This window comes from Drosophila bipectinata, chromosome XR, assembly GCF_030179905.1.
Source record: "Drosophila bipectinata strain 14024-0381.07 chromosome XR, DbipHiC1v2, whole genome shotgun sequence".
NCBI classification, from domain to species: domain Eukaryota; kingdom Metazoa; phylum Arthropoda; class Insecta; order Diptera; family Drosophilidae; genus Drosophila; species Drosophila bipectinata.
In genome coordinates, this window is record NC_091735.1 from 24504918 (window position 1) to 24528925 (window position 24008).

The following is a 24008-nucleotide window of genomic DNA, read 5'->3' on the forward strand; positions in this document are numbered from 1 at the left end:
AAAGACGGACAACCAAAGGACAGACAATCACGCCCCGACATTTGTACATCGGGCATGCATTATGAATACGCCATACCATGCGTGTATGTGCCGCCCCATTCCTCACCCCAAAAATTCAGACCCCAAAAACCGTAAACCCCAAAACCCCATACTCTATACACCATCATAGTCCATACAGGCCCCATACCCATCAGTTGCAAAACTCCACGAACGAGGCCAAGCAATTCCATCAGCTGCCGAGTGGCGAATGCTGCCTCTCCCAAATGTCTGGCATCAAAATTTAATGTCTTTGGCAGCACAAATAGTTTTGGCCTGCCATTTTTAAGGCCTCTGGCCCTTCTCACAAACCGCAAAGGGGCACTGGGAGAAATGATTTAAAGAAATTGTCAAAGAATCTATTAGGAGGTCTCTCTAGTTAGGAGGTTTAGAAACATATTTTTTGAAGACAAAAATAAAGGCAGAAGGACATTTCTAAACTACTTGCTTTAAACTTCTTAGAATTTATTAAAAATCTATCATATATCCCTAAGTATTTGAAAAAATCCTACCTAATTTGGCGCCTAACGTGTGACTTATAAATTTTTACCAGAAATCCTTCATATATCTGCTTTCATAAAAGATAACCCTCCTTAAATCATCAAACCCTTATCCTTATAGGCTTTTTCCCTCAGTTTATAAATCCCGAGAATCTCTAAGCCAAAACTGATGAACCGAGAAAACCGTTGTGTCGGACCTTCTGTCTTAAACAATGGCCCGGGAACCGGAGACACCCCACAGAGCTATTGAATTATGGCAACGTGTGGGTAAACTCTAAACTCTCGGTACACTCGCCTCTCTATATATAGAAGATATAGGGTCAAGGATCCGACTACTCTACTCCACTCTCGTTCACTCTCTCAATGCAAATGCAATTAATCACAATGAAGGGTGGCCGCGTGGGTTCCATGCGGGGGTCCCTTCACTAGGTTCATATCCCAAAAGGACATGGGGCATGGGGTCTTGAAATGAGCACTAATTGAGTGCAGTCATGCACAGAAGATTATCTCCGGGGGTATTACTCTCGAAATTCCTAAATAATAGAGGGAAATGTAAAATGATTTCGAAAATCAGCAATTAATTATATAATTGTATGTTTTTGAAGTTTTGAAAGTGGAATGTAAATGATTTTAAAAGAAGCTGTTTATGGAGTAGCTTGGTTAAGAGAGCATTCATAAAAATGGTTTTGAAAGGCATTTCTTGTAGAGATTGCAAATAGCAGTCTTTTATTTCAGCTTGAAGCTATTGAAGTTTTGAGAGAAGGGCTGGAAAGAAAACAAATAATTTCATGCACGTTTTTATTTAAAAGATTTTAAAGCGTATATGTAGCTATAATTGCATAATTTTTAATTCTTATTATTATTCTTAGCATAAACCATCAAAACTCATTTCAAAATATGTTTTCAAGCATACTTTCAGGCTTCTTTTTAGGAGATTTCAAAACTCCTAGATATAATTCAACAATTCCAGATCCTATTTTCGGTTCTAACCTTTAACTACGTAAGGTTTTTAATAAAAAAAAAATTGAATAAATATTTAAAGCGTACATTAAGGCTTCTATTTAGGAGATTTCAAATCTCCCTCTCAAAAGAACTCCCATTTTGAAACCCCTTATCCCCATTACTCATCCAATAGCATACCGTAAATGCCAGCATACGGATGTGTTCTGCAACTCCGCCAGTGGAGCTGCCCCCGCCGAGGGTGCCCGTCTAATTGGACCCTGTGTACCGAAGGAGAAGCGCTGCGACGGCTACCTGGACTGCCGCACCGGACGGGACGAGGAGGGATGCCCGGGAGTCGCCTGCCGGCTGGACCAGTTCCGCTGCGCCAGCGGACAGAAGTGCATCGATGCCGCTTTGAAGTGCAACCATCGCGACGACTGCGGCGACAATTCGGACGAACAGGCCTGCAGTGAGTGTCCATTTCGATCGCCATTCACCATTCACGATTCGCCTTTGTGGCTGCTGGCTGTAATTCAATGGAATTCTGATGAAATCCTTTTCTCCTTTCTACTTTTCGTCCTGCAGACTTCCCGCCCTGCCATCATGCCCAGTTCCGGTGCTCGAATGCCCTGTGCATTCCGTACAACTTCCACTGCGACGGCTATCACGACTGTGCGGACAAGAGTGACGAGGCCAATTGCACGGCGATTGCCTGTCCGGACAACAAGTTCCTCTGCCCCCGGGGCGGTGCCCAGGGCACTCCCAAGTGTATCCTGAAATCGCAACTCTGCGACGGCAAGCGGGACTGCGAGGACGGCAGCGACGAGGAGACCAACTGCTGTAAGTCCTGACTTTTGTCCTCCACAGCTCCAGATCCTTAATGCAATGAATCTCTATTCCTACAGCGATTGCCTCCTGCCCAGCTCTGGGATGTGAATTCAAGTGTGGACCCTCGCTGACGGGTGGCGTGTGCTACTGCAAGCCTGGCCAGTCGCTGGCCAACGACAACAGGACCTGCGTGGATCTGGACGAGTGCGCCGAGTGGGGACACTGCGACCAGCTGTGCACCAACACCCTCGGCTCCTACACGTGCCAGTGCGCCCAGGGCTACACCCTGATCAACGACTCCAAGTGCATAGCCCCCGACGCCAGCAACCTGCAGCTGATCTTCGCCCACGACCGGGCTGTCATGAGGATGCTGGCCCACGGCAGTGACCCCAAGATCCTGGCCAATGCCACGGCAGCGGCGGGTGTGACCTTCCACTATGCCCGGAACACCCTCTACTGGTCGGACATCAAGACACGGAAGGTGCAGTCCCTGCCCCTGGATCCCCAAAACAAGGCGGTGTCGCCGTTCGACCAAACCCTGCCCGGAACCTGGGCGCCGGTGGCTCTGGCCGTCGACTGGGTGGGCGACAAGATCTACGTGGCGGACCTGGTCGGCCAGAAGATCGATGTCTTCGAGCTGAGCGGACAGTGGCATGCCGTCGTCCTGGGATCGAACCTCACATCGCCGGCTGACCTCGCCCTGGATCCCACGGCCGGTCTCATGTTTGTGGCCGACGGCGGGCAGGTCCTGCGGGCCCATATGGACGGAACCCACGCCCGGTCGATCGTCTCCGAAGCGGCGTACAAGGCCAGCGGTGTGACGGTGGACATCATTGGGAAGCGCGTCTTCTGGTGCGACTCCCTCCTGGACTACATCGAATCGGTGGACTACGAGGGAGCGCATCGAGTGATGGTGCTGCGCGGCCAGCAGGTGCCGAGTCCGTCGCGCCTGGCGCTGTTCGAGAACCGAATCTACTGGACGGACGCCACCAAGCAGGGCATCATGTCGGTGGACAAGTTCGAGGGACCCGCCTCCATCCAGGTGACCTACAAGGCCAAGGACATCCGGGAGCCCAAGGGCATCATTGCGGTGCACGCCCTCAGCCAGCCGAGGGTCTCGAATCCGTGCGGCAACAACAACGGCGGCTGCAACCACATGTGCATCGTGACCGCGGTGAAGGGTGCACCCACGGGACTGGGCTTCCGGTGCGCCTGCTCCACGGGCTACCAGCTGGAGACCGACCTGAAGCTGTGCAAGCCGGTGAGCGAGTTCCTCATGTACTCCCAGCAGCGGTTCATTAAGGGCAAGGTCCTGGAGCCGGTCATCGAGGGATTCAGCGACGCCATCATGCCAGTCGTCTCCCGGCGAGCTCGCTTCGTCGGCCTGGACTTTGATGCCCGGGATGAGTTCATCTACTACTCGGACGTCCTGCAGGATGTGATCTACAGGGTGCACCGGAACGGAACTGGCCGGGAGATCGTTCTCGCCTCCCAGAACGAGGGCGTCGAGGGTCTGGCCGTCGACTGGGCCTCCAAGAATCTCTACTACATCGACTCCCGCAAGGGAACCCTCAATGTCCTCTCCACACGCAACGTAACCCACCGCAGAACCCTCCTGAAGAACCTGAAGCGTCCCCGAGCCATTGTGGTCCACCCCAATAGGGGCTTCATCTTCTTTTCCGAGTGGGATCGTCCGGCGAACATCACCCGCGCCAACACCGACGGCAGTGGCCTGCTGGTCTTCAAGAACGTGACTCTGGGATGGCCCAACGGTCTCTCCATTGACTTCAAGGAGGATCGCGTCTACTGGTGCGATGCTCTGCTGGATCACGTCCAGCACGCCAACCTGGACGGCACGGACATCAAGACAGTGAACTCCCGCCTGGTGCGCCATCCCTTCTCCATTGTGATCCACAACGACTGGATGTACATCACGGACTGGCGCCTGGACGCCATCATCCGGCTGCACAAGCTGACCGGCGAGCAGGAGGAGATGATGGTCAGGGAGCCGCAGACCAACCGGCTGTACGGCGTCAAGGTCTACAGCCACGAAGTCCAGAGGATCGCCGACACCCAGCCCTGCCACCGGAACAACGGCGGCTGCCAGAAGATCTGCTTCGCGGTGCCGATTGGCGGCCAGAACACCACCACCGGGGACGAGGCGGCCATCGTTAGTCCCGCCAGCCTGGGTCGCCTGCAGGCCCGGTGCTCGTGCCCATACGGCGAACGGCTGGCCGAGGATCAGCGCACCTGTATGCCGGATCCCAGTGCCGAGCCACCCGTCCAGCCCTGCCCCAACTCGTGGGACTTTACGTGCAACAACCAGCGATGCATACCCAAGTCCTGGGTCTGCGATGGCGATGATGATTGCCTGGACAACAGCGACGAGGAGCAAAACTGTACAAGTGAGTATGGGATGGGAGTGGTCCTTGGAAAGCCATCTAATGCATATCCTCCTCCTCCTTCTTTTAGAACCCACCTGCGGTGCCAACGAATTCCAGTGCCGATCGGGACGCTGCATTCCCCAGAACTTCCGATGCGACCAGGAGAACGACTGCGGCGACAACTCGGACGAGATGGAGTGCGGCAATGTGACCTGCGGCACCTCCCAGTTCGCCTGCGCCAACGGCCGGTGCATCCCCAACATGTGGAAGTGCGACAGCGAGAACGATTGCGGCGACAGCAGCGACGAGGGTGACTTCTGTGCGGAGAAGACCTGCGCCTACTTCCAGTTCACGTGTCCGCGGACGGGCCACTGCATCCCGCAGAGCTGGGTGTGCGACGGCGACGACGATTGCTTCGACAAACAGGACGAGAAGGACTGCCCGCCGATATCCTGCCTGGCCAATCAGTTCAAGTGCGCCGATCTGCGGCAGTGCGTCGAGGAGTCGTACAAGTGCGACGGCATACCGGACTGCAACGACGGATCGGATGAGCTGGGCTGCCCCTCCATGGGCCCCAATCAGTGCAATCTGGAGAAGCACTTCCGCTGCAAGACCACCGGCTTCTGTATACCCATCGCCTGGCACTGTGACGGCTCCAACGACTGCTCGGATCACTCGGACGAGCAGGACTGCGGCCAGATCACCTGCGCCCAGAACTTCTTCAAGTGCAACAACACCAACTGCGTCTTCAAGGCCTACATCTGCGACGGCAAGGACGACTGCGGCGACAACTCCGACGAGGGGGCCGAGCACGCCTGCGTCCCGCCGCCCTTCAAGTGCCCGCACGGCCAGTGGCAGTGCCCGGGCGTCTCGGAGCGGTGCGTCAACATCACCTCCGTGTGCGACGACACGCCCGACTGTCCCAACGGCTCCGACGAGGGTGAGGGCTGCGACCTGGCCGAGTGCGAGCACCAGGCCGGCCAGTGCTCCAGCTTCTGCCAGAAGACCCCGAACGGAGCGCTGTGCGTCTGCCCGCCCGGCTCCGAGATCTTCGAGGACGGCTACACGTGCATCGACACCAACGAGTGCGATCCTCCGGGCCTGTGCTCCCAGCAGTGCACCAACACCAAGGGCTCCTACTTCTGCTCCTGCACGGACGGCTACATCCTGGAGCCGAACAAGCACACCTGCAAGGCCGTCAACCACACGGCCGCCTTCCTGATCATCTCCAACCGCCATTCCATCCTGGTGGCCGACCTCAAGGAGCAGGGCCTGGAGCGGGTGCCCATCATAGTGGAGAATGTGGTGGCCACCGCATCCAACATGCACACCGGCACCATCTTCTGGAGCGACATGAAGCTGAAGAAGATCTCCCGCCTGGACAGGGGCATGGAGCCGCAAGAGATCATTACCACCGGACTGGACCTGGTGGAGGGCCTGGCCTACGACTGGATCGCCCAGAACCTGTACTGGCTGGACAGCAAGCTGAACACCATTGAGGTGTCGGCGGAGAACGGCTCCAACCGGCTGGTCCTCGTCCGGGAGAACATCACCCAGCCGAGGGGCATGTGCATCGACCCGAGCCCGGGCGCCCGCTGGATCTTCTGGACGGACTGGGGCGAGAATCCGCGCGTAGAGCGCATCGGCATGGACGGCACGATGCGGAAGACGATCATCAACACGAAGATCTACTGGCCGAACGGCCTCACCCTGGACATCGCCACCAAGCGGGTCTACTTCGCGGACTCCAAGCTGGACTTTATCGACTTCTGCTACTACAACGGCACTGGGCGGCAGCAGGTCCTGGCCAGCAGCCACTACCTCCTGCACCCGCACTCGCTGTCCCTCTTCGAGGACACCCTCTACTGGACGGACAGGCAGCTCAACCGGGTGCTCTCCGCAAACAAGTTCCGCGGCAAGAACCAGACGGTGGTCTCCCACCTGATCAGCCAGCCGCTGTCCATCCACGTCCACCACGCCAGCCTGCAGCCCCTGCACCCCAATCCCTGCGCCGGTGCCCACTGCCAGCACCTGTGCCTGCTGAGTCCGAGCGCCCCGGAGGGCTACTCCTGCAAGTGCAAGCCCGGATTCAAGCTGCTGAGCGAGGGACGCTGCATCGAGGAGGAGAACCCCTTCCTGATGGTCGTCAAGGGCACCCAGATCGTGGACCTGCCGCTGAACGGCGGGGATGCCCGAGCCGGTGCCCTGGCGCCGGTGATCGGAATCGAGAGCAGCACCGGACTGGACTTTGACCGGAAGGGCGAGACCCTGTACTGGGTGCAGGGACGCGAGGAGGACGAGGAGAACTGCACCATCTACACGACACCGTACGGAGGCGGCAACAAGACCCTCTTCCTGGGCCCCGACAGCGGAATCGTCGGGGCACCGTACACGATCGCCTTCGACTGGCTGGGCCGGAACCTGTACATCGGCAACCGGGTGGCCAGCAACATCGAGGCGGTGCGCGTGGACGGCAAGCAGCGCTACCGCGCCATCATCCTGGCCAACGATGGGTATCCCAACTCCGTGTCCCGGCCCAAGCAGATGGCCCTGGATCCCACGGACGGCAAGCTCTTCTGGATCGACGAGGGCGTTCTGGAGGTGCCAGTCAAGATCGGACGCGTGGACATGAACGGCCAGAACCCCAAGATCATACTGGAGGATGTACCGCATCCCGAGTCGCTAGTGGTGGACATTGAGAAGAAGCAGCTCTACTACAGCGCCAGCAATCCCGGCCTGATCGGCGTGATGGACTACAACGGTGACGAGCACTCCACGATCGTGATGCGGGACTCGCATCCGATGGCGAAGCCCAGGAGTCTGGGCATCCTGGACCACAGGCTGTACTACCTGGACCCGGTCTATGAGAGGATCGTCCGGGTGGACCTGCCCCACGGCGACAACCCGAAGACCATTGTGGACAACGAGTCGGACCTGCGCTCGATGATGATCTACAAGAAGCGGGCCCTGCTCCAGCATCCCTGCCAGACGAACAACGGCGGCTGCAAGCACCTGTGCCTGCCCGGGCTCCAGGCCACGAGGTCCTGCGCCTGCGGCATCGGCTACCGCAAGGAGAACGAGATCAACTGCGTCAGCTACAAGACCTTTGCGGTCGTCTCCCAGCTGGACACCATCCGGGGCTACAGTCTGGCCGACAGCTCCGAGGCCATGCTGCCGATCAGCGGACCGGGTCACCACATCCTGCACGTGGACGTCCTGTTCCGGGAGCAGTGGGTCTACTGGGCGGAGTACAACCGAGGCTACTGGAACGGCATCTTCCGGTCGAGGCCCAACGGCACTGACCTCCAGCACGTGGTGAAGCTGGGCATCGGCAGCAACGGCATCCGGGGCCTGACCATCGACTGGGTGGCCGGCAATCTCTACTTCACGAACGTCTATCCCCACGAGAACTACGTGGAGGTGTGCTGGCTGGACGGCAGCAACCGGAAGGTGCTCGTGAAGACCACCACGGATGCGCCAAGGGAGCTGGCCGTGAATCCCATCAAGCGACTGCTCTACTGGATCGACTACGGCCAGCACCCGAGGATCGGCAAGGCCCTCCTGGACGGCAACAAGTGGACTCCATTGGTGACCTCTGGCATCTCCATGCCCCGGGATCTCACCATCGACATGCAGACGCACGACATCTTCTGGGTGGACTCCAAGCTGGACACGATCCAGAAGATCTCGTACAACGGCGCCAACCGCAAGGTGATCCGTCGGGACCTGCCCAATCCCATGGGCATTGCCGTCTACCTGAACGACGTCTACTGGGTGGACCGGAACCTGATGACGGTCTTCAAGGCCTCCAAGCACAGCGCCAACGAGACGGCCACCCGCGTCCGGACGAACCTCGAGAAGCTCCGCGACATCGCCATCTACAACATCAACAACCAGCCCACGGACGACGCCAACCCGTGCGCCCACCTCGGCAACGGTGGGTGCGACCAGCTGTGCTTCAGCTTCCCGCCGGACAGTGGAGTCACTGGACCATCCGGACGGAACTTCCGCTGCGACTGTGCCACCGGAAAGCTGAGCTCCGACGAACGAAAGTGCGAGACCGTCAACGAGTATCTGGTGTTCGCCACGAGGACCGAGATCCGGGCTGTGAACCTGGACCCCCATTCCACGGAGGTGCCGTTCACGCCGCTGACCAACCTCACCAATGTGGTGGGCCTGGACTTTGACTTCGCCGAGAACCACATGCTGTACACCCAGATCCGACCCTGGGCCAAGATCGCCTACACGAAGGCCAACAAGCCCAGCCACGACGACATCAAGGTGGTCCTCAACAAGGGCATCAATCCCGAGGGCATCGCCTACGACTGGACCCAGAAGAAGATCTACTGGACGGACAGCTCCAACAACTCCATCTACGCCATGAACCTGGACGGCTCCGAGCTGGTGATGATCACCAGGGTGGAGCGTCCGCGCGCCATCGTCCTGGATCCCTGCAACGGCACCCTCTTCTTCACGGACTGGGGCAGGTTCGGAACCTCCGGCAAGATCTTCCGGACCACGATGGCCGGATCGCTGAAGCGGGCAATTGTGGACAAGGATCTGTCGCAGCCGAGTGGCCTGGCGATCGACTACGACGAGCGGCGGCTGTACTGGACGGACGCGGTGCGCGAGAAGATCGAACGATCGGACCTGGATGGCCAGAACCGGGAGCTGCTGGTGGCGGCCACCATATACCCGTTCGCGATCACCGTCTTCCGGAACTACATCTACTGGACGGACCTGCAGCTGCGCGGCGTGTACCGGGCGGAGAAGCACACGGGCGCCAACATGGTGGAGATGGTGAAGCGGCTGGAGGACTCGCCGCGCGACATCCGCATCTACAGCTCCGACCGACAGAAGTGCACCGTCAATCCCTGCCTGATCAATAATGGTGGCTGCGCCCAGAGCTGCCATCCGGTGGCCAACGGCAAGACGGAGTGCAAGTGCGACGACAACACCAAGGTGGTCAACGAGGGCAGGATGTGTGCGCCGCGGAACAATACGTGCGAGGCCAGCAAGTTCTACTGCAAGAACGGCAGGTGCATCTCCAGGATGTGGTCGTGCGACGGTGACGACGACTGCGGCGACAACTCCGACGAGGATCCCAACTACTGCGCCTACCACTCCTGCTCGCCGAACGAGTTCCGGTGCAACAACGGTCGGTGCATCTTCAAGTCGTGGAAGTGCGACCACGAGAACGACTGCAAGGACGATTCGGACGAGATCGGATGCACCTACCCGCCGCGCGTCGACGGGGAGTTCACCTGCGCCAACGGTCGGTGCATACCGCAGGCCCAGGTCTGCAACGGCGTCAACGACTGCAAGGACAACGCCACCTCGGACGAGACCCACGAACGCTGCCCCATGAACACCACCTGTCCGGCCAACCATCTCAAGTGCGAGAAGACGAACATCTGCGTGGAGCCGTACTGGCTGTGCGACGGCGACAACGATTGCGGCGACAACTCTGACGAGGATCCGCTGCACTGCGGCCAGAGGACCTGCCCGACGAACAGCTTCCGGTGCCCCAACCATCGCTGCATCCCAGCCACCTGGTACTGCGACGGAGACGATGACTGCGGCGATGGGGCCGACGAGCCGCCAGATTACTGCAAGTCCGAGGGACGCACCTGCTTCGGGGATCTGTTCACCTGCGACAACGGCAACTGCATCCCCAGGATCTACATATGCGACGGCGACAACGACTGTCTGGACAACAGTGACGAGGACAACAGGCATCAGTGCAGTAAGTTACAGGAATCCTAGAGATTCGAGTCCAGAAACTAATAGAATCACCCCTCCTCCCTCTAGATGATAGGAAGTGTGATGAGGAGACGGAGTTCACGTGCGTGGAGAACAAGTCCTGGCAGCGGGCGCAGTGCATTCCCAAGAAGTGGATCTGCGACGGCGATCCAGACTGTGTGGACGGCGCCGATGAGAACACCACGCTGCACAACTGCGCCACCCAGCAGCCCTGCGGCGAGGACATGTTCACCTGCGGCAACGGCCGGTGCATCAACAAGGTGAGTCAGCCCCCCAATCCTTGCAAGAAACGAGAGCCTTTTCAAGCTCTGCCTCTAATCCTTTCCAGGGCTGGATCTGCGACCATGACAACGACTGCGGCGACGGCACGGATGAAGGCAAGTTCTGCAACTCCAAGTACAAGACGTGCTCGACGCAGGAGTTCACCTGCCAGAACTTCAAGTGCATCCGGAACCAGTACCGGTGCGACGGCGAGGACGACTGCGGCGACCACTCGGACGAGGTGGGCTGCAAGAAGGACAACGTCACCTGCCCGCAGGGTCAGTTCGCCTGCACCAATGGCCAGTGCATCGACTACAGTCTGGTGTGCAACAAGTATCCGGACTGCGCCGACGAGTCGGACGAGCCGGCCCACTGCAACGTGGACGAGTGCGCCAAGGTGGAGATCAACCAGTGCGGCCACAAGTGCGTGGACACCCTCACCGGCTACTACTGCGACTGCAACGAAGGCTACAAGTAAGTAGAATCCAAAGAGTAGCCACCACAAGGACTAATCTGAAATCTTTTCAAGACTCCTGGCTGACGGCAAGGCTTGCGCGGATGTGGACGAGTGCCTGGAGCAGCCGGGCGCCTGTTCGCAGCACTGCTCCAACACCCCCGGCGGCTACTACTGCAAGTGCGACGAGAAGTACTACGAGCGGGAGAACGACGAGCACAAATGCAAGCGGAAGGACAACATCCCGCCCTGGCTGATCTTCACCAACAAGTACTACGTGCGGAACATGTCGGTGGACGGCCACCAGTACAACCTGATGCACCAGGACCTGATGAACGTGGTGGCCCTGGACTTTGATATTCGCGAGGAGTACATGTACTTCTGCGACGTCACCGCCAAGACCATCTTCCGGGCCAAGTACGGCTCCGCTGATGATGAGACGCCGCCGGAGCGGGAGGCCGTCATCCGACACGACTCGCACGGCCTGGAGGGCATCGCCATTGACTGGGTGGGCCGCAAGCTCTACTGGCTGGACAGGCACTCCAAGAACCTGGACGTGGCCGAGCTGGACGGCACCAAGCGCAAGACTCTGCGCAGCGGCGTGGTGGATCCTCGGGCCATTGTCGTCCATCCGGGCACCGGGTACCTGTACTTCACGTCCTGGCACCTGCAGGCCTACATCGCCAAGATGGGCATGGACGGCTCCAACTTCACCACGATCCTGAACTGGAACGACGGCATCGCCTGGCCGAACGCCCTCTCCATCGACTACTTCACCGATCGCATCTACTGGGCCGATGCCCACTTGGACTACATCGCCTATGCGGATCTGGAGGGCCGGCACCGGCACACCGTCATGTCCGGCAGCAAGGTGCCGCACGTGTTCGCGCTGAGCCTGTTCGACGACTTCATCTACTGGAGTGACTGGAACCTGAAGGCCATCGTGCGGGCGAACAAGTTCCACGGCGCCAACTACACGGTCCTCCGGAATACCACCCACCGCCCCTACGACCTGCACATCAACCACCCGCTCCGCCAGCAGCCGTACAACAATCCCTGCGGCACCGACAATGGCGGATGCTCCCATCTCTGCCTGATCGCCCCGCCGCCGGAGTCCACGTACCTGAACATCGAGGGCTACATCGAGGAGGGGGCGCCCATCCACAAGTGCGCCTGCCCCAACCAGTTCTACCTGGCTAGGGACATGAAGACCTGCATTGCCAACTGCACGGCCGGGCAGCATCTGTGCGGCGGCAAGGACGAGAAGTGCATCCCCTGGTTCTGGAAGTGCGACGGCGAGAAGGACTGCAAGGATGGATCCGACGAGCCGGCCACCTGCGCCCCGCGCCACTGCCGGGCGGGCACCTTCCAGTGCAAGAACACCAACTGCACGCCCTCGGCCACCATCTGCGACGGAGTGGACGACTGCGGCGACCGCAGCGACGAACAGAACTGCGACCTGCCCTGCCCGCTCTCCGACTTCAAGTGCAAGTCCAGCGGAAGGTGTATCCTGGACAGCTGGCGCTGCGATGGCGATGCCGACTGCAAGGATGGCAGCGACGAGGATCCAGCAGTGTGTTGTAAGTAGAACTCTGATCCCTCTGGACGATCTGGAGCTAATCTTCTCCTCTAATCCACTCCAGACAAGCGCACCTGCGACCCGAAAACGGAGTTCTCCTGCAAGAACGGACGCTGCATCCCGCAGCTGTGGATGTGCGACTTTGACAACGACTGCGGCGATGACTCCGACGAGCCGGCGTACATGTGCCGCCAGAGGAACTGCACCACCGGGTGGCAGCGCTGCCCCGGACAGTCCAACTACCGCTGCATCCCCAAGTGGCTGTTCTGCGACGGCAAGGACGACTGTCGCGACAACAGCGACGAGTTGCCGGAGAACTGTCCCAAGTGCAACCCCGAAACGGACTTCAAGTGCGGCAACAACCGATGCATACCCAAGTGAGTTACTTAATTAATTAATTAATTAATTAATTAAATTAATTAATTTAATAAATTTAATTTTTTTAAGGCAATGGATGTGCGACTTTGCGGACGATTGTGGAGATGCCAGCGATGAGAACGATGCCATCTGCAAGGGACGCTACCGCGACTGCTCGGAGTCCGAGTTCCGGTGCGGCAACGGCAAGTGCATCTCGTCGAGGTGGCAGTGCGACCACGAGGACGACTGCGGCGACAACTCGGACGAGATGCACTGCGAGGGCTATCAGTGCAAGAACGGCACCTTCCAGTGCGCCTCCGGCCACTGCATTGCCTCCTATTTCCGGTGCGATGGGGATCGCGACTGTCGGGATATGTCGGACGAGGTGGGCTGCCCGCCCCGCTTCCCCGGCGGACGCTACTGTCCGGAATCGCGCTACCAGTGCAACAACAACCTGTGCGTATCGCTATCGGATCTGTGCGATGGTACGGACGACTGCGGCGACGGCAGCGACGAGGATCCGAGCGTGTGCAGCGACTTCAACTGCGACACGTTGCGGCGGTTCCAGTGCGCCAATCACCGGTGCGTGGCCCGCTACCAGATCTGCGACGGTGTGGACAACTGCGGCGACGGCAGTGACGAGAACAACATGACCCTGTGCGCCAGCAAACAGAAGCCGTGCGACCTCTACACCCAGTACCAGTGCGCCAACAAGCACTGCATCGAACGGTCCCAGGTGTGCGACTTCTCCGACGACTGCGGCGACGTCAGCGACGAGCTGGGCTGCCACCATACCAGCAGCTGCTCCGAACAGAACCGCGGCGGCTGCCAGCACCATTGCCACAACCTGACCGAGGGTGGATACATCTGCACCTGCTATCCGGGCTATATCATAGCGCTGGACAACAAGAAGAAGTGCACGGACGTGGACGAGTGCCTCACCAGGCAGCACACCTGCTCGCACCAGTGCCATAACCTCAACGGTACCTACAGCTGCAGCTGTCGCGAGGGCTTCCAGCTGACGGACGCAGCCAGCGGCGTATGCCGGGCCGAGAAGGAGGACGTGATCCTGGTCTTCGCGAACGGGCAGGAGATACGAGGCCTGGACCTCCAGAAGCGGGAGGAGTTCGATGTGATCGCCGCCGAGAAGAGGATCGAGGCGCTGGACTACGATGCCCAGCAGCAGATCGTGTTCTGGGCCGACAGCTATGACAAGACCATCAAGCGCTCCTACATGGTCAACGCCATCGACGGCCGGGCCAAGATCGGCTTCGCCCAGGACCTGAACATGAAGGGCGGCTCCAAGCCCACCGCCGTCGCTGTCGACTGGCTGGCCTCGAATCTCTACTGGACGGAAATGGATCGCACCGGTTCCAAGCCGCGTGGACGCGTCATGGTGGCCAAGACCGATGGTCGCTACCGGCGATCCATTGTCAATGCCGGCCTGGAGGTGCCCACCTCCATTGCCGTGAACCCGCAGCTGGGACGCATCTACTGGTCGGACGCTGGATCGGCGCCCAAGATCGAGGTCTCCTGGATGGACGGCTCCAAGAGGAGGCCACTGATCACCGAACAGATTCGTCATCCGGCTGGCCTGACCATCGACTACTCGCAGGACCATATCATCTACTGGGTGGACACCAAGCTGAACGCCATTGAGTCCATGAGGGCCGATGGCTCCCGGAGGAAGGCCATTGTGAAGGGCGACCAGCTGAGGCATCCGGTGTCCCTGGACCTGTTTGAGTCGAACATGTTCTGGATGACGCGGGACACCGGCGAGCTGCTGCGCCAGGATAAGTTCGGACGCGGCGTGCAGGTGGTGCTCCACCAGAATCTCATCAATCCGTCCGGCCTGAAGGTCTACCACGACAAGCGCTACAACACCTCGCTTCCGAATCCGTGCGACAACTCCACCTGCTCCCATCTATGCCTGCTGGTGCCCGGCGGCCATCGCTGCGCCTGCCCCGACACCTCCGGGCCACCGCCCTCGCATCGCAGCACCGCCGAGGTGATCTGCGACGCCGCCGCCGAGCATCCGCGTCCCGCGCCCAGGATCTGTCCCTGCCAAAACGGCGGACTCTGCAAGGAGGACGCCCAGGGCGAGCTCGTCTGCGAGTGCCTGGCCGAATTCCGGGGCGACCACTGCGAGACGAGCACCACCGGCGCCTTTGGCCATGGCGGCGCCAATGTCACCGCTGTGGTGGTGCCCATCATGGTTATTCTCCTCGTGATGATGGCCGCCGCCGGGGCCTGGTACGTCATCCGCAAGAGGCCATTGTAAGTATACTCCAAAGATTTTTAAAGATTTTATGGTAGATTGGTGGGGATTAGGGGGGATTGACAAGGATATGGGAGTGGGATCCCAAGAATCGGATCAAAATTGGGGAAGATATAGACATAATTCTGGGGCTCTATAGGAGAAAACCCCATTTTCAAGGGGGAAAAGTCCCACCGGGAAAAATGGACAAAAAATCTAAAAAATATTTTGTCTCAGGATTTTGATGCAGAATGGTGGCAAATCGATCCACAAATCGTTTAAGGTACTCCGCTTGAGAATCGGATAAGAATTGGGGAAGATATAGACATCGCAGTGGGCCCTATAGGGGAAAACCCCATTTTCAAGGGGTCCCATCAGGGAAAATGGACAAAAAATCGAAAAAATATTTTGTCTCAGGATTTTGATGCAGAATGATGGAGAATCGATCCAGAAATCGATTAAGGTACTCCGCTTGAGAATCGGATCAAAATTGGGGAAGATATAGACATCGCAGTGGGCTCTATAGGGGAAAACCCCGTTTTCAAGGGGTCCCATCAGAAAAAAGGGACAAAAAATCTAAAAAATATTTTTTCTCAGGATTTTGATGCAGAATGGTGGCAAATCGATCCACAAATCGTTTAAGGTACTCCGCTTGAGAATCGGATGAAAATTGAGGAAGATATAGACATCGCAGTGGGCTCTATAGGGGAAAAATCCATTTTTAAGGAGGGCCATTGGGAAAATTGAGAACACATATTTTTTTCCCAGATTTTGTTTCAGAAACGATCTTTTAATCGTTAAAGGTATTCCTCTTCAAGATCGGATAGACACAGCCAAAGATGTAGCTATAGTTTGGGAACAAAAATAGCCACATATCGTCGCAAGTCCCGTCCAATAGTAACCTCCTCCTTTTATTTAATTTTTCAGTGGAAAACTGGCTCGCATGCCGGCGATGACCTCGTCGCAGAGCGTGACCTTCCGGCATGGCTCGAACGTGGAGTTCAGCGAGAGCGGCTTCCCGGGCGCCTCGGCTCCGGGGGCGGGCGATGTGGCGCCCATTGAGGGCTACAACCTCCAGACGGTGAACGCGAACAAGGCTCGCGACTTTGCCAATCCGATGTACGATGCCGTGCAATCGGGAACCACCGCCGATCCAGGAATGGGCAATGGTTCCGGTAAGTGTTCTTTATAAAGTTTATTTTATTATTTTTTATTCATTTCTCTGAAACCTGAAACTTCTCATTTATGACAAAATTTAAATTCGAAAATGCATCACTGATCCTTGGATCAGTTTTCTCAAAATTCAACCATATCATGTCCTTCCGATTATATATGTCCGTTGGTCCGCTTGTATTCCTGGAGTACTGGACATCATCTATGTAGCTTTCTTGTTCCTCAATTTATTTCAATTTTTTTTTTAAATCTTAGGCATCTATGATGTGCCTGGCGAGCCCTCGGGTAAGGGCAAGGCGATGGGCCATCATGCTGGAGGATCCTTTACGGAGCCAGCCTCGGCGATCATAGCACCGAGCAGCATCACGCACAAGGCGTCACCGCAGCTGCAGCTGCGCACTAGGGAACTGGATCCGTCGGCGGATACCGGCAAGGATACACAGTTCCTGGTGGAGGAGGACAAGTCCGAGTGCTGATATCAAGCCCCACGTCGTGGGCGCCAGTCGGCGGCTGCCGTTGCGATTGCAGTGGCCGTGGGCTGTCGCCAGCAGCGCCGGAGTCAGGTAGACTCTGGCGAGAGTGGCGGCGGCGTGTATCCCCTTCAGACATAACAATGACTGCCGATGGCCGGCGGTCTAAGGCGGAGGGATAACAAGGACAGTAGCAGTAACAGCATCAGCAAGGATATGGACACGCAATCGCAACAGCAGCCGCAAAATCATCAGCAGGAACAGGGACGCTCTTCTGCTACTTCTTCTAGTAGTAAACATCACAAATCCTGGCAGGTAGCCACCGCTGGAAAGCTCACCACCAAGGTCTAAAACCTGGCCAAAAAAAAAAATAACAAAAAAAAAAAGGATAATTTTTTACACACACACATACACACAGAGAGAGACAGGATGGGACAGTTAGGAGCTGGAAAGTCCTTGAGGGGAGGGGACATCGAAAAACAGAAACAACAGAAAACATATCCAAGAAAGCAACTACATAAGAAATTCGAAAAAGTTGCCAGCAAATTGAGCAAAAAATTTATCAAAGCTCGATATTCGATAATTATCGATTAACTATCGAAAAAAATATTAAAAAGAAACTTTTGTAAAGCCAATTTTTTGTGTGTAATGTGTAATGTTTTCTCTTGTTGTTCCAATTTTTTTTTATTTTTTTGCTAATCGAAGATATTTTTGCGCAAGAAACAAAAACTAAAACAAAAAAAAATTATTGTATAAAGCAAAATGGAAAAAAATTAAGGCATAGAAAGTATAAATATATATTTTTTTGAAAGCTAAATGACAATATTAAACTATATATACAAGCTTATATAGATGTATTTATACTATATAATAATATTATATATAATACTGATATTATATAAAATATTACATATATATTATATAACATTTATATATGCATTTGTATATCTATATATGTATATGTATACACACAAGGCAACTATGGGAAAATTCCAAGCTAGGATTTCTATATGTATTTTTCTAAAAAAAAACTAAAACTAAAACACAAAAAGTTTAAAAACCAAAATCAAACAAAAAAGCGAGCTAAAAAAATATATACAATATATATATATATATATATGTATATATATGTGTGTAAAATTAAATGTAAAACAAGCCGATTTAAAAAAAAAAAACACTATTGTGCTAAAAAAGAAACAAAACAAGAAATGTAATTGCATTCCCAAAACACAAACACATTTAATTTATAATTAATTTAATTATTTATTCAAACACACACACACACTCTGCAACACACACAGACATAGACAGGCCGTAACACAAAAAATGTGCTAATAATTTGATAAAAAAGAAAAAGAAAATTAATGCTTTAAAAAATATTAAAAAAGGAAAAGGCATTCCAATTACATTCCAAGAAAAATAAGAATTATCCCTGCCCCCTGCCCCTCTGGTTGAGAAAAAGCGTAGCTTTTACTTTCTCCAAACTTTCCCTTTTTAAGAAAAATTATACTTTTTACTTTTATTTTTTTGGGTTTTTCGTGCAATCTAACATATGATTTTTGTAGCTTTTCTTTTTTTTTTCGTTTTGTGTGTGTAGTTTAAAAAATAAAAAAAAAAGAAAGCCTGTCGCGCGCATGTTTTTTTTACACATCCAATATAAATATTCTATAAATATATTATTTTTTAATTATATCATCGATTTATGACTTGTATTATGATTTATTTTTTGTCGAAATAATGTCCATCAAGGACATCACATTCGTCGTATAATGTGTGTGCATTTTTTTTTTTTTATATAATTTTTCTCGTTCTCTGTGCAAAAATCTGTGCTTCCCTTCATTTAAGCGTGTTTTTAGCATAAATTTTAGTGAAAGAAATATAAAAGAATGGAAACTAAGAAAAGCTGTATTTGCCAATCGGGCCATACAACGCTATATATAAATATATATATTTGTGAAGTTAATTGTATATTTAATGTCAAGCTACATAAACGATAACAAAAAACAAAAAAAAAAAAACAACATAATAAGAGTATGAAAAAAACAAAAACTACGAAATGACAAAAAAAAAACACTATTTGTTGAAAGAATAAAACCTTTTTTTTATTATTATACATACTGGGGGGAATAAAAAAAAAAACAAACAAATGAAAAATTGTAAAATGGAGAAAAACTAAAACATTCAATAAAGAAAAATCATTACAAAAAAAATGTAAAAAAAACTAACATAAAAATGTCAATTTATTTCTTAAAATTTAACAGACAAAAAAGGTAAATATAATGGTGTATAATGTCAGTGTTAGAATTTCTTAAAAACTAAAATCTAGTATATGATGTTAAGGTTTTACATTCTGATTTTTTGTTTGTTTCATAATTAATTAATTGCATTCCTATTTAAAATAATTATTTTCCAGCCAGGTTTTAAAGCGCAAACAAGTTGAGACTGAAATGTATAAAAATATTCACAATTTGTTTCGGTTTCTATAATCTGTTTTTTTTTTATCTCTTCTACAACTAATACATATGATTTTTATAATTTTGGGTTTTAGTTTACAATTGTTTCTTTATATTTATAATTTTATTTTTATGGTTTTTTTTTTTTTTTATTTGTTCTGCTAATAAATAATGTTTATTAATTCTATGGACCTATCGAGTGTTTACAGTTGGCCACCCCCTTTCCACCGGGCATGAGCCGCCTTTCAAGTCACACTGGAAAAAAGAGAATACATAATGCTTTGTGAGCTGAAAGGCGGTTAGGGGGACGGAAAGAGGGAGGGGCCAGCTGGTATTATCTTTAGATTTCTAGGAGAATTGCTTAAGTCTTGGGCTGAGGCAGATACTCGCGATCTGATCTGGTCACGATCTGGTGTGTGGTTCCTATATATGTCGTTGCTAACCAAAAAAAAAACCTAAACTTAGTTGTATAATGGTGGCGACTCTTAGTTAGTTGCTGCTGCTGCTGCAGTAGGCGCTGCTCGGGCCGCGAATATGGGGCTAGTCGCTCGTCTTCAGCCGCTTCACCGGCCCGTCGCTGCCCTGCGAGTTGGAGTCCTCCGAGAAGGGCATACTGGATACAAAGTCGGCGCCCTGACTGTCCGATACGACAGAGAAACCTGTGAGGTAAAATAATAGGTATTAGTAGGGTTTTTGGATAGGTTTTCTTATATGGTATTTAATAATATTATTATGGAGGGTGTTGAAAATCTATAAATAGTTTTTTTATTCTTCTGAATAATTCTACATTTTTTATAAGAAAGTAATTATAAAAAAATCTAAGAAATTAAAAACAAAAGTTTTCCAAATACCTAGCTTTTCGAAAGGTTTTAAACTATAATATAAACTTTAAAAAAGTCAGAAGCTTATAATATTGACCTAGGTTATTTCTAAATACACATTGGGTCTGGGTTTTTCCTAAACTTTTTTTTTTAACCACAATTTTAAAGATTTAATGCTGAAGCTTGTATCCCAAAAAAAAAGTTGGCATTAAATATGTCAATATAATTATTTAAAATCTCATAAGAAAAACCTTTTAAAAAGAAGCTCATTAAGAACTTTCCACTTCCCTTAGAAAATTATCCTACAATATGGGTTCTAAAAATATTTTAATGATCTAATAATAATAATAATTTATGAATTCAAAACAATATTAAAAATTCTAATAGATAAACTACAAACTTTAAAGAAAATCTTCATTAAAGTCTCTCTTTAAACAGAAAGTCAATTGATTAAAAGTAAAACAGTCTATATTGTCTACAAAAACATTAAAATATCACCTTAGTCACGAGCTATACTCCTTTTTAAACAAAAAGAAACACAAATTTTATAAACAGAGTTTAAAGTTTCAGAAAAATGACAACAAAACTTGGAGAAGACATCGAATTAATAAAATAAATAAACAAACTAGGCCTGGTTTTACGATTTAAATAAATAAACATGCAGTGTTTGTTTAAAAAAAATATGGAATTCAGGGAAAATTACTCTTCGATCTTAGGATCGAATTGTTAAAATGTATTCAGTAGCTGGATACCACCTTTTTTTTGTGTTTATGGCAGAAAAATGCCAACGACGAGGAATAAAATCCTTAAAAAAATAATCAAAATAGTCAAATCTTGGATACATTTTTTGTTTAAAAAACCGTTTTGTGGAAAAGACACTTTGTTGAACAAGACTTTTATAAAAATAATATACACAAGATTAAAGATCTAACATAAAACATAAATCACAAGATACGTTTTAAAATTAAGATTTAAAAAAAAGATTAAAGGAAATCTTAAAGATTCTTTAAGAATCTGAAAACTAGCCCTAAAATATCAACTATATAGTGATGTCGGGGTCGAACCCAAGTCCTTACAGGTGTTGGAATCCTCGGCTGTGAGCCCCGCATAGCTGGGCGTGATTTGGGGCGGTGTGGGTGTACCCTTTTGGGAGTTCTCCTTGTCGCTGAGCTTGCCGCCACCACCGCCGCTGCCGACGCCGCCGCCACCACCGCCACCGGATACATTGACGCCGCCACCGGCGCCACCGGACAGCTGTTGGAGTTTTGATTTCTTTTCGCTGGCCGATGAGATGGGCACCCATTTGTAGATCTTCATGGTGGTGTCGCTGATGGTGACCCATTTCTTTTCCCAGTGCCGCACCTTGTCCACCGCCTGCATGACCCGCTTGATGTCATCCTTGGCCCGGCTCCTGGTCTCCGCTCTGACGCTGCGCGACATTTGATTGACACACCACTTGAATCCTCGTTTCCTGTATTAGATTCGGCGTCGCCTCAGATCCGCCGCTCGCTGTTTTCCGCGATTTTCTCTTGTCTTGTGGTGTTTTGGCTCAACTTTCGGTTGAGAGGAGCTGTGTTGGGTGGTTAGCTTTGACTTTTTTTGCTTTTCGTTCACTGGAAAATCGTAGTTCTTTGATAATTATGGAAAAAAATAGTAAAATCTAGCGGACGCTTGGCGAAAAACGGTCGGTGTTGGTAAATGCTAAAAATACTGCAATGCAAAAAAAAATACTAATCCATTAGATACCAAAAATAGTATCGCTTGGGAATAGTGGAATGTGGAACAAAGTGAATGTCTTAAAATTCAAAAGTATTTTTGATACGATTATATATATTTTACATCAAATAATTGAAATTTATTGAATTTTATTCATAATATTTTAAAAACATCGATATTGGCGCGAAAACATCCAACTGGGGTATACCGATAAAGTACCGATAAATATACTATCGTTTGACTATCGTTAAAAAATACCATGAGACTTCAATCGATAGTTCAACGTGACTAATAGTCGGTGCATCGATGGGTGCCATCGATATTCCCCCACCACTACCAACTCGAAGAAGAAGAAGACGGAAAAGAAAATTATGCGTATGCGGACGGTGTTTTTTTTTAATTTGTTTTTTCGTAATTCTCGACACTCAAAATCACGCGAAACGTGAATAGTGCCAATAGTGAATAGTGCGACAGTGTGTGTGCGTGCATGAAATGTTCGCGTTTGGCGATTAAACTTCGCCCGTCTGCCCCTTCGCGTCCCCGAACCGCCCCGCCCCCCTCGTGTCTTTCGCCCTTCCCCAATCGCCCCTCCGCCCATAGGCACCGCGCGAAGAAGCCGAGTCCGAGGCGACAATATAGAAGGAATTGCCAGGCGACGCGCCGTAAGAAATATCGCAAAAATACAACAACACAAAAAAAAAACCCAAAAAAAGTTACAGGAGCAAAAACAACTACAAGCTGCAGCAACAACAACAACACAAAAAATTAAATAAAGTACATAAAAGCAGCAGACGGAGGAAGGCGAAGGCAGTAGGAAGCGGCAGAGCAGAAAATAAATAAGAGGCCGCAAGGTGGGGAAAATGAAAAACACGAAAAGCATTTTCTTTTTTTTTAATGAAAAATAGGGAAAGTCAACGGCTAAGCGACGCTGCTGCTGCTGCTGCGCCCCATACACACACACACACACACACAAAGGCACGCACAGAGCGAAAAAAAAAAACACGCGCTCGCGTGTGTGTGAAAATTAACTGTTTTTATATATATATATATCGTCTTATATACAGTCTTAAAAATAAACACAAATCTAACGGTAGCACTGTAATTAAAAAGATAAATTACTAAAAGAAAAAAAAAGGCAAGAATTTATAGCACTTTTGTGGTTGATCTTTTTTTCGTAAAAATTGGCCAACACGCACACCAAGGCAGGTACGAATTCTGCCTCACTCTCTTCAGAGGCTCCTTTTGATCTCTCATTCTAGCGTGGCCATGTGCCTGTATGTGTGTGTGTATTCCAGGTCTTGATAAGAGCCTAACACCAACAACAACAACAATAAGAACAGTTGAGAGACAAAAATATAGACTAGAAGAATGCTAGAGCAAGACAGGCTAACAAATTGGAATATATAACACTAATTGAAAATTATTTAAAAAAAATGGAATAAAATTTAAAAAAAAAATAAAATTTTATGGAATAATAATAATGCAAATGAAAGCATCTGAGAATTTCTGCAAAAACCAGCAGCTGTTCCAAATAAAATACATGAATTTCCCATCCAAAAAAAAAAAAATAAAATTGAGAAAAACAAAGAGGTGTTTTTTTTTTTAATAAATATTTTTTTCTGTGCTGTGTGTGTGTGTGTGTTATGTACTTTTTTTTTTTTAAATAAATTAAATAAATGCTAATAATTTCTATTAATTTCCATTTAGCGTCTGTCTTTAAAAAAATTAAAAAAGAAAGAAAAGTTGAAGAATTCTTCCTGAGTTTTCCGTCTCCGCGAAGTTAAAACGCGCTGCCGGCGTCGCTGTTGACGTCGCCCATTTCACGCGTCGCCGCTTCGTCTCGCCGTCTCGCTTAGCCCCTTAACCCCTCTCTCTCTCTGGCACTTAAAAAAAAAGGAAATATTTTTAAAAGAAAAATTAAAAAAAAATAGCCAAGAAAGTCAAGCCAACTGTAACGTCATCAAAACGACAACAAAAACAACAGCAAGCAGCAGCCTTTACACAGAGAGAAAAA

General features: G+C 50.9%; 3 protein-coding genes across 8 annotated transcripts in view; 2 read left to right on the plus strand and 1 right to left on the minus strand.

The window, feature by feature from the left end:
• mgl (low-density lipoprotein receptor-related protein megalin) overlaps positions 1 to 17401 on the plus strand; it is a 156599-nt gene extending 139198 nt beyond the window's left edge. For all 4 annotated transcript variants that reach the window (XM_070276377.1, XM_017239073.3, XM_070276378.1 and 1 more), the window contains exons 5-15: positions 1672 to 1947; positions 2064 to 2318; positions 2384 to 4711; positions 4779 to 10436; positions 10502 to 10713; positions 10782 to 11188; positions 11244 to 12748; positions 12812 to 13124; positions 13195 to 15381; positions 16289 to 16536; positions 16790 to 17401. In XM_070276377.1, coding sequence (XP_070132478.1) covers positions 1672 to 1947; positions 2064 to 2318; positions 2384 to 4711; positions 4779 to 10436; positions 10502 to 10713; positions 10782 to 11188; positions 11244 to 12748; positions 12812 to 13124; positions 13195 to 15381; positions 16289 to 16536; positions 16790 to 17010 — 13610 coding nt within the window. In that variant the 3' untranslated portion in view covers positions 17011 to 17401. The remainder of the gene's footprint in view (positions 1 to 1671; positions 1948 to 2063; positions 2319 to 2383; positions 4712 to 4778; positions 10437 to 10501; positions 10714 to 10781; positions 11189 to 11243; positions 12749 to 12811; positions 13125 to 13194; positions 15382 to 16288; positions 16537 to 16789) is intronic.
• Positions 17402 to 19217: 1816 nt separating this feature from the next.
• Positions 19218 to 21991, minus strand: BCL7-like (chromatin remodeling complex subunit BCL7B-like protein). The gene is made up of 2 exons (XM_017239068.3): positions 21355 to 21991; positions 19218 to 20116 (listed from the first exon to the last, which is right to left on the minus strand). The coding sequence occupies exons 1-2, from the start codon at positions 21716 to 21718 to the stop codon at positions 19998 to 20000; spliced, it is 483 nt and encodes a 160-aa protein (XP_017094557.1). The 5' UTR covers positions 21719 to 21991; the 3' UTR covers positions 19218 to 19997.
• A 338-nt stretch (positions 21992 to 22329) lies between these two features.
• Zdhhc8 (zinc finger DHHC-type containing 8) overlaps positions 22330 to 24008 on the plus strand; it is a 39978-nt gene continuing 38299 nt past the window's right edge. For all 3 annotated transcript variants that reach the window (XR_011444251.1, XR_011444252.1, XM_070283003.1), the window contains exon 1: positions 22330 to 22845. The gene's annotated coding sequence lies outside the window, so the exon portion shown is untranslated. The remainder of the gene's footprint in view (positions 22846 to 24008) is intronic.

Coding starts and splice junctions, on each gene's coding strand:
- BCL7-like (XM_017239068.3), bottom strand. CDS start 21,718: ATGTCGCGCAGCGTCAGAGCGGAGACCAGGAGCCGGGCCAAGGATGAC. Junction 20,117..21,354: donor AGCCGAGGATTCCAACACCT/GTAAGGACTTGG, acceptor TTTACCTCACAG/GTTTCTCTGTCGTATCGGAC.